Source organism: Rhyacophila brunnea, unplaced genomic scaffold (assembly GCF_057557595.1).
Source record: "Rhyacophila brunnea isolate RB1 unplaced genomic scaffold, BYU_Rbru_1.0 scaffold_4, whole genome shotgun sequence".
NCBI lineage: Eukaryota > Metazoa > Arthropoda > Insecta > Trichoptera > Rhyacophilidae > Rhyacophila > Rhyacophila brunnea.
The window spans coordinates 14,624,686-14,639,599 of NW_028233068.1; the positions used below are offsets into that span (position 1 = coordinate 14,624,686).

The following is a 14,914-nucleotide window of genomic DNA, read 5'->3' on the forward strand; positions in this document are numbered from 1 at the left end:
TTATGTGAACGATTTATTATAATTATAATAATTGTAATTCTTTGTTTTATAACTTCTTAAATAATTAAATGGCGTAGTTAGCTCTATCGGTGTACAGATATGTACTGTATAAATTTTGTATTTACTCGTCTCTGTATAGGTACTTACTATTTTTTCTAATAGTTGCTGCATCTATTTCTTTATTTTTAAACACTATTTTAATACTATTTCTTTGATTTTTTTAAAAATATTCTGTGCTCGTCTTGAATCTATAATCTGTAAAATTTGTTATATGTAAACTAATTTTTAATTTGAATCTTTATGGTAGGTATGTGGATATGTTGTTTTTTAAGTTTAATTAATTAACAAACTGAACTATCCCAAATGAGACAGTAATATAAGTTATAAGCAGTGACGAGTGGTGGTAGAAGTAACATGCCTGCTGATTGTGGGTGGTAGATAAAGTAAGAGTAAAGAATAATACAATTCTTGACTGTATACTTTGTTGAGACGAGGTTCTTTCGCCTGCGGCGCTGACAATCCTTGCCCACTTGCTCAATATACATCCACGTAAGAAGTTCAAAGTTTATTGTTGCATTTATACATCCAACGTACGTACGTATGTAAAGAAAAAAATAAGCATACCGTTTTTTCGGAAAATTATAGAGCGTTCCTGTTCGTGAAATTTTCCATTTCGAGCACTGGTCATAATACTATTATAAAGCACTGATCCTAATCCCTTTTATGGTAGCCAAGTAACATGTGACCTTTCGCTATATTGGATAAATAGCAGTTTTTATTAGTCAGAAAGCACACATTATTATAAAATAAAATTCGACACGTGAATTATCATTTAATTGTATCAATCATATATCTCATGTCACGATGTCACGGAGACTTGAAGCTTTCGATATGTGGCTGTATAGGCGCATCCTCAAAATTCCTTGGACTGACCGGGTGACAAATGTTGAAGTTCTCAATAGAATGGGGAAGGACCGAGAAGTTCTACGTAGTATCAAAACCAGGAAACTACAGTACCTCGGTCACATTATGAGAGGACAAAAATACAGCATTGCCCAACTTGTCATTCAAGGAAAGATCAATGGGAAGCATAGCAGAGGACGGCGCCGCATTTCGTGGTTTAAAAACCTCCGTGATTGGTACGAGTGCAGTTCTACTGAACTGTTCCGGGTAGCAGACGACAAAGATCGCCTTGATGGTGGCCGACCTCCGCTAGGGGATAGAACAATAAGAAGAAGAATATATCTCATAGCATCGCACAGTCACATATTTTAAAATGTCTGTTTATCTCACTTAACTGGTCGAACCCTCACGCCGGGCACCCCTAAGTCTATACAAATAAACGACTGGTCTACGCTTAAATACAACTTATAGAATCATCTCTCTAAAACGCACCCAGGGACTATTCAAGAATAACACCTGCATACTTGGAAACAGTACCCATTTAAAACAATTAATTTACGCCCCCACCTGTTCACAATACATAAAAACCTAGTCAAAAATAATACATACTTATATGGAAACCTTATTAATTTATTTCCATATCATTCAATAAGGAATACCATCCGTTAGTAGTTAAAACTATACACTAACATAATATTTTTTTATTATTTTTCAGGTCATTTTTTATATCTACCTTTCGGTCCGGCCACTGGCGTGATGACCATTCGAAGTCCTGAATATCAAGGAACCATGGAGAACTGCAAGGTATGACGATAACCAGTTAACACTGTTATATTTTAGTTTCCAGAGTATAATAACATATAATAATTTTAACGTAGACATATATGTACCTACCTAGTTTATAATTAATTGTGAAATTTTCCCGGAAATGCATTTTTAAAGCTAACTAGGTATGCTCGATTTCCCGTTTAAATCCGTGCAAATGAAAACTGTGTAAAAAATACATTGTGCTCATAAAAAATCATGTGATTTGCACCAGGATACGGAAAACCACGTCAATCGACGAAGCTAACTGATGTAACATTTAAGAATGCGTTTCAAAAGTCGTATATTATTTTCTCCTATAGGTGCGCAACCACAGAATAGATTAATAATTATTGTGCACCATGTGGACAAAACAATATTGTACCTACGTAATATTATCGTGGCCCCAAAAGCAAAAGGGCACTTTTTTGAGTGAAAAAAAATGGTGTGGACGTTATTTGATAATATTTTGAAATAAAATTCAGAGCACAGGTGACTTATTATTAAAATATTGGAATGTAATTTTTATTTATTTTTTATTGTCATATCTTGTGAAAATTTTCGTTACAAGGTCCCTTTTCTGCCACAGAATGTTTTTTTTTTGTAAAAAGGCATTTGAGTCGCTTAGAATCATAACTCACATATTGCAATTTTGTCGTTTTTTAGTTAAACATGCCAAGTGATTCTAAATGAATTAATCTATATACCGAAAAATAGTTGAGTATTAAAAGTCAATTTAAACCATGTGAAAATCGTTGACAAAGTTCATTGTTGGTGTAATATGACGTATATTTCAAAGAGTAGAGTTTTGTCACCAACGCCTTCCTAACCAATCGGGGAGCTCTATTTCTCATAGTATGCTGTATGTCTGCAACGTTAGGAGTATTAGGTATATATATTAAAAAAAAAAAGTTATTCGACTCTCTCACTCATTAATATTCTAGGGAGTTCAATAAAAATAGTGCTCTGTTGGTTTTTAGCGATTATCTCAAAACTTGATTTTTGGAATATGTGAGTTATGATTCTAAGCGACTCATTTACACATTTTTATAATAATTACACATAGTATCTTTTCCTAATATTATTTTTGTCACCACTGCACATAAACTGGCAAAATCGTGTACATGTTACGTTTTTGTTTTAATGTTAATTGAAGATTAGTTTACAAATACACAAGACAGTGACTTTTATTTTCTTTCGTGAATTGTGATTCAGCTCCACAAATGCCATTTTGCCTATAATGTAGAGAAAAAAATTACGAACAACCTACATTCATAACTCAAAACCGTCAAAATGTCACAAGTACCCTTTTGATTTTGCGGTGACGATATTATACTCTAATTTCAATGTTTGGCTCGATATCTTAGAGCCGTTTCACACGGGACACATGTGTCCAGCCACCGGTTTGTTCAGCGGCTGCATTTACACATAAATGAATGGGCTCGTTAAGACGAAGACACACAAGTGTCGCGTTCATATGTAAATGCGGCATCTCGACACACCAGTGGCTGGACACAGGTGTCCCGTATGAAACGGGCCTTATGTTTGAATGTTTGGGTGTGATGCAGGCTAATCTAATTGACGGTTTATTTCAGATTGAAGTGTGGCTGCACCAGTACAACATGCACAACGCCAGCTTCAAAGTGGTCACTGAGCCGGCCAATGGAGCGCCCCCGTGGGTGCTCAGTGAAGTTCAGGGATACAATTATGAAAAGTAAGATAATCGAATTCAAAGTTTACTTGTAATAATTTCTAATCACAGATAAAGAATACCCAGCCGTATGCGGGTGATTATGCAGAAAATCAATTACCCGTACTAATTGGGGATAATGAAAAATTCGGACAGTCAAAAAAAAATACCTGAATCAATTTTGTTTCCGATTTTTTTTTCTTATATTCATGTGAAGCTGGTGATAATAGTGCAAACCGGATTACCTGGGTCTGATGATTAACGGCCCCACGATGGCCGAGCGGCTTAAGCGTCTGTCTAAAATGTTGTGGTTCTCAGATTCGAATCCTGGGTCTGGCAAATACACATATTGTTTTTCAATTTGTGTTTGAGTAGGAGTATGGACCTTATAGGTTGGGCAAGTGGCTAACATCAATTTCTCGTAAAAACAAATCTGTTAATACAAACCTCCACTCTATGGAAGCCCATATAATGATCTTATTGGGTTCGGATATGGTAAAAAAAGACTTGTTATATTTTTTTGCATATGGCGTTCATAAGTATATTGTTTTATTATTAAAAAAACATAATTACATATTTCCAAAGAGTGCGTATTTCTAATAATTATCTATTTTATTATATTTATTAATGTTTTGAAATGGTAGGTACCTATTTAAAACTTCATTTAATACAGGGTTGTTGACTGTAATTGTTGAAAAAATTTAAGTAACTATTATTTTTTTGTCACATAACATACAATTATATATATTAGGTATTCTCTGTCTAAGTTCTGCAAATTTCATTGGAGAAAAAAATGCTCGCCATTTCAATTTTGGCTGTAAATCTGCTCCTGATGAAAATATGGCTGGGCATAAGCGAAATAAGCTTTGTACCTAAAGTATTTGTTTTTCTCGGTTTGGTTACTGAATTTCTATAAAAATATTTTCCAGGTGGACAAAAAACATTTTCAACGTTGGCAGGGTCCAGAGGGAGTTCAGGATAGTATTAGAAGTGGTACCTGGTTCTCTCATGGTCACCTCTGCATTCAGGGGCGCTCACATTGCAGTGGACAACATGAGAATGGCCGGATGTTTCCCTGAAATAGCAACTGTTGACCAATGCTCGCCTAGACAGCTCAAATGTTTGGCTAATAAGGTAAATTAAACATTTTTATATATAGATCTACCATCATAAATTGGCATTTCAGCGAGGGCGCTAGTATGACATTGAGAATATTACCATAACTAACAAAAAAATGGTAATTTATAATTTTTTATTGGTAGTAGATTTCTGTACAAATAGTATGCAATCCATAATTCGAGAAACATGTTGTAAAATTAAATGGCATTTGTAACAAATTTATCCTCGATAGACAATTTTAGTTTCAAATTCGACCGGCTGCCAACTTACGATGGTAGATCTTTACCTACCTATAATTATGATTATGTACTAGTTCTAAAAAATAACAAATATTATTTCTTGGGGTGCTTGGTACTATGTATTTTTCAAACAGTTGGCCGGCTACTTTACAACCACTCATTTTTTAGTTTAACTTTTCAAGAAATATATGTCAACAACATAAGTGTTGGTCAACACTTCAATGTGTGTAAGTGTCTCCTAAGAATTTTTCCCCTTTTCTTTTAATGTTAAACCTTGATTTTTCTTCCAGGTTCCAGCTTGCATCAACTCATCGAGGGTATGTGACATTCTTCAGGACTGTGACATGGGTGAAGACGAAAGACAGGATTGTGGTAAATATAAATTTATGATTGTCTGATTTGTATCACATTTCATCATTTATATTTAACTTTTATATGTTCCAAATTCATTTGTATCTATTATTGCATTTAAATAATTTGAATCTATGGTTTCTTTATTTTTACAGACAAAATGCCATTCGGATCCCGTTGTTCATTTGAAGATGGCTGGTGTGGATTCGTCAATACCCCTACTCCAAGGTAGTGTTTTCCTCCAAACATTTACTTCAACCTGTTATGTAATTGTATTACCAGTACCTATTAAGCTACATAATCATTCACTCTTTCTTCTTCTTCAAATAAATTCAATTCTTTCGTATTTTCATTCTATTTGCAACACTGTTACATTACATGGTTCTATTCATGTATGAGTATTATAGCTTACAATATATGACCATATTTCCCAATATGTCTAAGCTTTTAAAAGTATTTTCTGGTGCCTCAATTTGTCGATAAGTGTTAAAATATCCTGTGAAATGGTAAATTTGAACATTCAGTCGAATACCTACATCATAATATTGCATATTCCATGGATGGTGCATTTATGGGTTTATTAATTTTAGGGTAAAACTGAAATGGGCTCTACACTCCGGCCCGACACCCACAGAGCACACGGGCCCCGAAGGCGATCATACGTGCAGGGGAAGCCCTCAGCCCCTGCTGGACTCTCCATTCCACGCTCAGATCCAATACAACACCACCAGCTACGAGAGTGTGCACGCACCCAGCGGAGGCAGCGATGGCATGGACGGTGACAACGGAGAGTGCATCGGCCAATATCTGTTTGTGAACCAGGCGCAGCATGGAAACAGTGACAATGTTGTTGGATTCGCCAGCAATGCTAATTTGGACAGCGTTGTTTTCAATCCACCACCACGTGTACATGGGGATGTTGCGTCTAAATATTATAATTCTTGTATGGTAAGTGATATTTCTTTTCTTTTAGTAATCGTGTTAAACCGGAGACGTTGAAGAAAACCTTCTCTACTAGACGTAGCCTAAATATATAAAAGTGAAGTTGAAAAAATAGCTTGTAATCTAACGTTTAAATTAAGTAGTTGCAAGTCATTTTACATTGCAGACTATTTTTTAACAAAGTTCAGACTACATAATATTATTGCCCGACATCTTTTAACACAATTTTATACAGTCAGGATCATAAATTATTATTAATTTGCAGCTGTTGGCAACATATACCTTGAAACTCGCGTTTGTGACGAATGGATATTATTTTTTTATTAATAACTGCATACATTGAACATTTCGGATGCGCAACATGTTTGACTTGTACTGGAAACAGCACTCGAAATGGATAATTTTACAAACCGGAGCGCTCAATAATTTGCAGAAAATATATATCAATTTTATGTACATTTTTTAAAAGTGTGTTCGATTTTTTTGTTATATGACCTACCTATCTAGCTCAGATGGTCAAATTATTTTTTCCACAAGACCAAGCAATATTTTTGAGGGTTTCATGAACCGTAATGGCGCTCCAGTGCGCTCCGGTCTATTTTGAGCCCTGCCTGGAACTAAATCATTCGTATATAATAATCAGAGATGTAGCGTATAACTGCATCAGCCAAATACACCGGGCTAACATTTTCATAAAATCACATATAATTTCATATCATCATGTCTGTTATGTTGACTGCCAGCTATAAATAATGTCACCATGCTACAGTGCGTGAACATACAAATTAAGAACAAATTCTGTGGCTAACAATTCGACCACGCTACAAACATTCTAGAAATGTCACCGAGTGCTATAATACTAAAAATTAAATGACAGATGAAACTAAATTGAGAAGAGAGAACCACATTTCAACAAAGTTGATCAACTTATTGAATTCAATGAATTTGAGGTCCTTTCTACTATTAGTCGATTCAACAATCATCATTCGAATCGACAATGCATCGGTGCACGGAAACAATTAATTTAGATTTTATTACGTTTCGTTGGCTGCCGTATATCACAAGAGTGGCATTGTTTTAGTTTCTGAATTAAGTATGATGACTTCATACAAAAATGTTTTGAAGTGGTCAGACCGAGGCCTGAACAAAAACGAACCATAAGTGAGAAAGCATTCAACATGCTTATATTCTCCGCAATATGCATTAGAGTGAAATAGAATTTCTACGGCTGAATTAAATATTTTTTGTATACGTCGCCGGTAAATATTGGTTTGAATGACTCCATTCATTCAAAAACTGCAAGCATGTATTGCTGAAATTTATTGTTATTGTATTAAATGTGACGCTAAAAAACAAACGTGGTCATCTCCATCACATGTGAAACTGAGTAAATCAACTTTTTTGTTTTTGTGGTTAATTTGAACCCGTGAGTTAATAATTTCCTAATTTATGATTATATTTTATTTAAAGAATACGATTTAAACAATGCTCAATAATCGCGGATCCTTAATAAACAAGATATTTACGATTTTATGTTGGAGATGGCTATGTTTGTTTTGTATCATCTGGATTTGACCAGGTTTGAAATAAATACTATTGGAGATGGACAGTTTTGTTTTGTATTTGATCGGTTTGTTTTGTATTCTTACAAACAGGGTTGTGTTAAAATGGGTGCCGGACGAAATCCCGAATGTCAAAATCCCGAATGGCCGAAATATGGCCGGAATCCCGAAGGCCGAAATCCCGAAAAATAAAAATATATAAACAGTATTAATTTTCAACCAGCGGTTCCCCAATAGGCGGCGCTTTTTCTCGATTGTATAATTAATCTAGATAATTAAAATAGTAGTATTAAAAACTATTATTAATTATGGAATGAAGCAACAAAATAATTTTCAACCAGCGGCACCCCAAAAGGAAAAGGAAAGGAAAGGAAAGCGAAAGCAAAAAAATAATTTTCAACCAGCGGTACCCTAATAGGCGGCGCTTTATCTAGAGTGTGTAATTTAACAAGATAATTAAAATAGTTATAATAAAAACTATTAATATTTATGGAATCAAGCAACAAAATAATTTTCAACCAGCGGCACCCCAAAAGGCGGCGCTTTTTCTCGATTGTATAATTTAACTAGATAATGAAAATAGTAGTATTAAAAACTATTGTTAATTATAGAATGAAGCAAAAAATAATTTTTAACCAGTAGTACCCCAATAGGCGGCGCTTTTTCTAGAGTGTGTAATTTAACAAGATAATTAAAATAGTTATATAAAAACTATTATTAATTATGGAATAAGGCAAAAAAATAATTTTCAACCAGCGGTACCCCAATAGGCGGCTCTTTTTCTAGAGTGTGTAATTTAACAAGATAATTAAAATAGTTATATAAAAACTATTATTAATTATGGAATGAAGCAAGAAAATAATTTTCATTCCTTAATTAATAATAGTTTTTATATAACTATTTTAATTATCTAGTTAAATTATACAATCGAGAAAAAGCGCCGCCTTTTGGGGTGCCACTGGTTGAAAATTATTTTCTTGCTTCATTCCATAATTAATAATAGTTTTTATATAACCATTTTAATTATCTTGTTAAATTATGCAATCGAGGAAAAGCGCCGCGTATTGGGGTGCCGCTGGTTGAAAATTATTTTGTTGCATCATTCCATAATTAATAATAGTTTTTTTATATAACTAGTCTAATTATCTTGTTAAATTACACACTCTAGAAAAAGCGCCGCCTATTGGGGTGCCGCTGGTTGAAAATTATTTTGTTGCATCATTCCATAATTAATAATAGTTTTTTATATAACTATTCTAATTATCTTGTTAAATTACACACTCTAGAAAAAGCGCCGCCTATTGGGGTACCGCTGGTTGAAAATTATTTTGTTGCATCATTCCATAATCAATAATAGTTTTTTATATAACTATTCTAATTATCTTGTTAAATTACACACTCTAGAAAAAGCGCCGCCTATTGGGGTGCCGCTGGTTGAAAATTATTACTGTTTATATTTTTTTTATTTTTCGGGATTTCGGCCCTTGGGCTTCCGGCCATTCGGGATTTCGGCTTTCGGGATTTCGGCATTCGGGATTTCAGCCGTTCGGGATTTCGACCGGCACCCGAAAAAAACAACATTATAAATGTATAACTTATTTCATATTATTACAACTAACACTTCATAATTTGAAAATTATAATTGGGTTTATGAATTTATTTTGAATTTTATGATATTAGAATTAAAGGTACTCGTAACTAAACAAAGATAATAAAGATGACTGAACCAGTTTACACGATATTATGCAGCTTTAAAACTGAACATAAAATATGAACAGCCAAGGCACAGCCCTGAGGTTCTAAGATGCTAACTGTCGTAAAACGTTTGAAAATCAAAATTTACTTACCGTTTTTCAGTCTTCTTTGAACGTTTAATGGTATAATTTGATCTGGTTAACTTTCGTGCATTATCTGGAGACACTATTTCAAACTTTATTTGGATTATTTTCCATTCTTTGACAATTATTTCGCTTAAAAACTTGAAGAGCACATCGTATACACAGAGAAAACTTTTTGCTGATGGGAGTCATCTTGATAAAATGCCACGACATGATTGGCCATTTTGAAAAAGTGCTACGTCGTTATTGGCCAAGACGAATGTGACCACGTTTGATATAAAAAATCAATGGACATGACTAAGTTTGAAAAAAATCACATCTTTTATTTGAATTTTTGAAGCAGAAATTGAGGAGATAGCCATGTCTTAACTAAATATTATTATATAAAACAACACAAGCAATCATACCAACCAAAAATCTCAAAAAAGTCATTGACTGGAGATAGCCACGTTTGTTTTTTAACGTCACAAATATAAAGTTAGTGGTAATTATTTAATTGGTTAATTTAGTAGAAAATATGGTATATTCATCTCATATATTCATCATAATGTTGTGTTTAAATTTGGTAGCCGTACTGAGAAGCATCATGATGGTATAACATTTCGTAGTTAAGTTAATAATAATAAAATTGAGGTTCTACTGTGTGTTATACGCAATAAACATGGCTTCATATAGCTGAACAATACACTCTCTCTTTATATTATTACTCTAAAGGTCAGACAAAGTGATGTTAATAAACTAACAAATTGAACATTCAACAGAAAGTTGAACAACAAAAACGGCATAGACACGGCATATGACTATGCATTTGGCCCTTAGTAAGTTAGTCATTATCATTCATCATTAGATTCCATAATGTAAGTAAGGAACAATCCTTTGTTTTTTCAGATAAGATTTTACTACCATCAGTACGGCAAAAACAGTGGTTCTATTTCGCTGCTCGTGATTGAACTCAAGGACAAAGAAAACTCTTCAAACCTCATCTGGTGGTCCTCCAAAAATCAAGGAGAAGAGTGGGTCAGAGCTGTGGTTATTTTACCCAATATCACCACCAGGTAAAGAATATCTGGTACAAGTCTGTTTACTGGAAGCTAGGCGGGAACAGTGGCAATTTTCATAGTCGATTTTGGTAGAATTCATAAATTCACGAATGATAACCTAACCTAACCAGTATATCGGCTATTTTCAAAATTTGTTTGCCGCTGGCTTCCACTAAATAGATAAGAACAGAATATTTTAACAGAATGTCATCATATTATAATGTGTATTATGTTTCTGCGACGTTTAGTTATACAATATAATTATTATAGTTTAGTTATATAAGCTTAGTTCTATATCTGGCTAAATATATGCTCTATAAGTATTTATGCATCAACAGCGCAGACTCCTTACTAATTTCAAAGATACCAATTCTGCATACTCAATAGCAAACGATTAGGTACCTACCTAATTAACATTATACTTGTAAATAAATCATTTAATTGCGATAAAAATGCTAGAAATTAAATTTTAATTAAGCATTGAAATCTATCTAACTCCAATGAAATTTATCTATTATTCAAGCCTACTCAACGCATTTCAAATGTAAACCAAACACAGTAATGGAGTCGTAAACAAAATTCCGTTTCAAACGGGTTAAGTTAGATGATTAGCGATTAGCTTACCCCATACCAGGAACCTGAAACTGTATGTTTGTAATTTGAGAATTGTATGCCAATAACAGTCTGATACGGGTCGATAGTCGATTTATTTTTCTATTGAAAATGTTTGGTTTGAAACTCAGTTCTTAATTCAGCATTTCAAATCGTCGGTCCCTATTAAAAAAGTCGGATCTGCAAAATGCTATTTTTCAGTGCGAGCAATCAAAGATGTTTCATCAAATATCCTTTGTGACCTATTGCTTGCCATAATGAATAAAAATACGGGTTATAGAAACTTTTCTAAACGTTTAAGCATCCGTCTATCCGGTGAACATAGCAGCAACTGTCAGCAGTGTTGCCAAGTAAAATTTTCAAAATTCAGTAGATTTTTTGATTTTTTCTTCAAAATATCAGTAGATTGACAAAAATGTATGAAATTCAATGATTGTGTTTGGTGAAAGCGTGCATATTGACATAATCTCACAAGCGTCTTTTAAAAAATCATGTAAAAAGTGACTTTTATTCGTCACAAATATCATAATTTCTTCTTTTCCTGACCAAAATTTCAGTAGATCTACTGAAATTTCAGTAGACATGGCAACACTGACTGTCAGATCCGACGCATCTTGCTCACCCACGCCCAGCCAACAATGTCGGTTGGTAAGAACCGACATTGTTATTCGGACACTCTCGGTAGATTCGTCATTTTTAACTTGAGTATCTCGAAATTTTTCAAACAAACAAAAAAAACTGTGATTGTGGTAATAAATGTTTAAAGTGTTTAAATAACTTTTACGTAATAATCCGAAAATTACAAAATTTCAGATCCGACTTTTTTAATAGGGACCGACGAAATGATATTTTGATATACATACTTAACTCGTCGACGTACAGTCCATACTAATCCTATAGCTAAATAAAACTGTCTGTTGGAATTCTAAACGCCTGAAATGATTATTCCAAATATTTAGGCAGCTAATCCATTAATTATTGATAATCAGTAAAATAATGCATATTAAACAAAATTCAACAAAGTCCTGTAAGAATGTCAAAGTGCACACTTTTTTTCGATTAGGTACCCATCGTTTACTTTTCTCCAACAGGCACTGATCATCATTATTATGTGACATGCTGTTTGCATACTAAAGTATCCAATGAATCTCCACCTATTGTAACCCCAGCTGGCTCAATTTAGCAGGTGTATTGACTGTTAATACTAAAATACCACCTATGTAAACGAGGTACATAGATTATCAAAAGAGAGGGAAAAAACAGTATTGTCTCAACTTTTTAACCTGTCTGCTTGTAAAATGAATCTAGAATCTAGATTAGGTTGTATAGAGACATAAAAACATTTCTGGCGCTTTAAAAAAATCCCACGTCTTATTAAAAATGTGTGATATTACAGATACTATCTCCAGTTTGAAACGCGTCGAGGAATGCGCATCTACTCGGACGTGGCAATCGACGACTTCTCTATGGCGCCCGAGTGTTTCGGCATAAATATTCCGCAGCAGAAGTTGGGCGACTATAATTACTGGGACCCCGTTCACAGCGGAGCTGACACCAAACCGCATAAGGACTTCGAGAATAAGACACGTAAGTTATAATTACGCCCCTTCGAATTTGGCAATCACTGTTAGAGATGCTCTCCTAACCTGTGCCGCCACCCAAAATGGCTCCTCTATTTCCAGTCCAGTCAAATATGTATTTGAGACAAGACTGCCTTCCCTCTTGCATAATATTTTATATACTTCATCATCAGCATGGATCAATCCACTGCTGGATGAAGACTTCAATTCCAAACCTCTTGGTCCTGTGTTTTATGTTACCAAATTATATTTCCCTAAAACCCAACAATTCCATTGAAACTAGTTCTACTTTCTGAAAGTTTCATACCTTTTCAATATTAATGGATGTCCAGCTTTGTCCAGCAATCATTGTCCTGCGGCTGAGCAAAAAAATATTGTTATTTCAATATGTATGAAAGAAGTCAATGGGTTGGACGAATAACTAACAACTTTTCCTTTTAAAAAATGTCTCAATATAACCTCAACTCTGTGGAAGTTTTATTCGTTCTCTTATTAAGTTATTTCATATTTTTGGCGTTATGCCCGTTTATATACGTGCTACTGTCCAAACCATCTTATTTCTTTCTTACTTAAACTTTAAAAAATTATATCAGTCACTAACTATTTCGATGGTAATAATTTGTGTTTTTTTTCAGATTATGAGCTGACTACATGTGGTTCGTCTGGTAGATTTGGCCCGAACCAAGAGCAATGCGATTCAGCGTACACCAACTCTTCGCTGGTTGTGCAAGTTCAAGCTGAGCAGCCCCTTGTAGGTGTCCAGGCGTGGGTTGTTCCCAACGAAGGATTCTATACGTAAGATTGCTTTGAATTACATGACGGTCTTGATCTGATACTACATTAACCCAAATATGAGATGAGTGAATGGCCAACAGCCGATTTTTTTCAGCTTCATTTGTAACAAATTTCACACTTCTATGCCCTGAGATTTATAGTGCTTGCTGCTTTTATAGGGTAGTCAAATGATCCGTGTGGTTGGACAAGCGCAATTTTATGGACCGGCAAATTGAAGCGGCAGAGGAGGCAGCAAGCATAAATGACACCAGGAAACTCTTCCGAATCACCCGTGAAATCTGCGGCAGGCGATTACCGACTCCCGGAGTCATTCATGGCCCCAATGGAGCAATATAGTTTGACACAGAATGCGTCAAGAAGATTTGGAAGAATCATTTCTGTGGAGTGTTGAACTGCCCACCCCATTTGCATACCTTCGACATATCTGTGGAAGCTTTACTTTTGGACATTCCCCGAGCGACCGACATTTCCGATTGCCCGCCCACGCACACCGAGATAAAATCGGCTGTGAAAAGGCTCAAGAACGGAAAGGCACCGGGGGGAGACAGGATTCATCCTGAATTCCTCATGTACAGCCTGAGCGCAATCCTGCACCCTATGTTTCATCTGATGACAAAGGTGTGGGAAAAAGAGCGCTGTCCAAGGGAATGGGTGAATGGTGAAATCATCACACTTCATAAAAAAGGTGACCCTCTAAGCTGCGACAATTACCGAGGCATTATGCTACTCAGTGTTTCGGAAAAGATTTTGGCAAACATCCTCTTGATGAGAATAAGGGACCCAATAATGCACGTCCTCAGGAAAAACCAAGCCGGGTTTCTATCTGGTCGAGCGTGTGCAGACCAAATCCACAATCTTCGATGTTTTCTCCAGCAGAGCCATGAGCTGAACAGTTCGATGGCTTGCTGCTTTGTGGATTATGAGAAGGCTTTCGACAGTCCTAACCGGAAAAAAAATATTTTTTTAAAAACAGTACATGTTCAAACACGTGCGTTATCATGATCTTACTCCCTACTTCATTTATCGTTTGTCAATTTATGGCTACGGCCGTATGTTGTAGCTTAACCACTGGAAAATGCCAATAGAAATGGCGTATTTCAAAAAAATACTACCTTATTCTTAGGTCAATAATTATTATAAAGCAAACATTATTCGTAGGATGCTTATCACATTTGAATGGTCAAAGACATAGCTTATAATCAGTATCCTTAGAATTATCTTCAAATGTGTTAATCGTGCCCATTTTTGAATAATAAAATGCCTAATTCTTGTCAAATTTGGGATCACGGAGATTATAAAATATAATTTTTTATCGTAAATATATCACTATAATATAATGTTAACATTAATTTTAGTAATGGTTTTGTAAATGCATTTAAAAATTAATAAATCTAAAAAATCTTAACACCACTGCACATGGATGTACTGAAATATGACTG

The 14,914-nt window shown here is 34.7% G+C and overlaps 1 protein-coding gene across 1 annotated transcript in view; it reads left to right on the plus strand.

Annotated features, from left to right (window-relative positions):
- Alk (Anaplastic lymphoma kinase) overlaps positions 1-14,914 on the plus strand; it is a 56,317-nt gene that overhangs the window by 19,670 nt on the left and 21,733 nt on the right. The window contains exons 2-10 of the mRNA XM_085954555.1: positions 1,619-1,707; positions 3,303-3,421; positions 4,327-4,531; positions 5,046-5,127; positions 5,262-5,334; positions 5,697-6,054; positions 10,337-10,503; positions 12,497-12,687; positions 13,316-13,475. Coding sequence (XP_085810681.1) covers positions 1,619-1,707; positions 3,303-3,421; positions 4,327-4,531; positions 5,046-5,127; positions 5,262-5,334; positions 5,697-6,054; positions 10,337-10,503; positions 12,497-12,687; positions 13,316-13,475 — 1,444 coding nt within the window. The remainder of the gene's footprint in view (positions 1-1,618; positions 1,708-3,302; positions 3,422-4,326; positions 4,532-5,045; positions 5,128-5,261; positions 5,335-5,696; positions 6,055-10,336; positions 10,504-12,496; positions 12,688-13,315; positions 13,476-14,914) is intronic.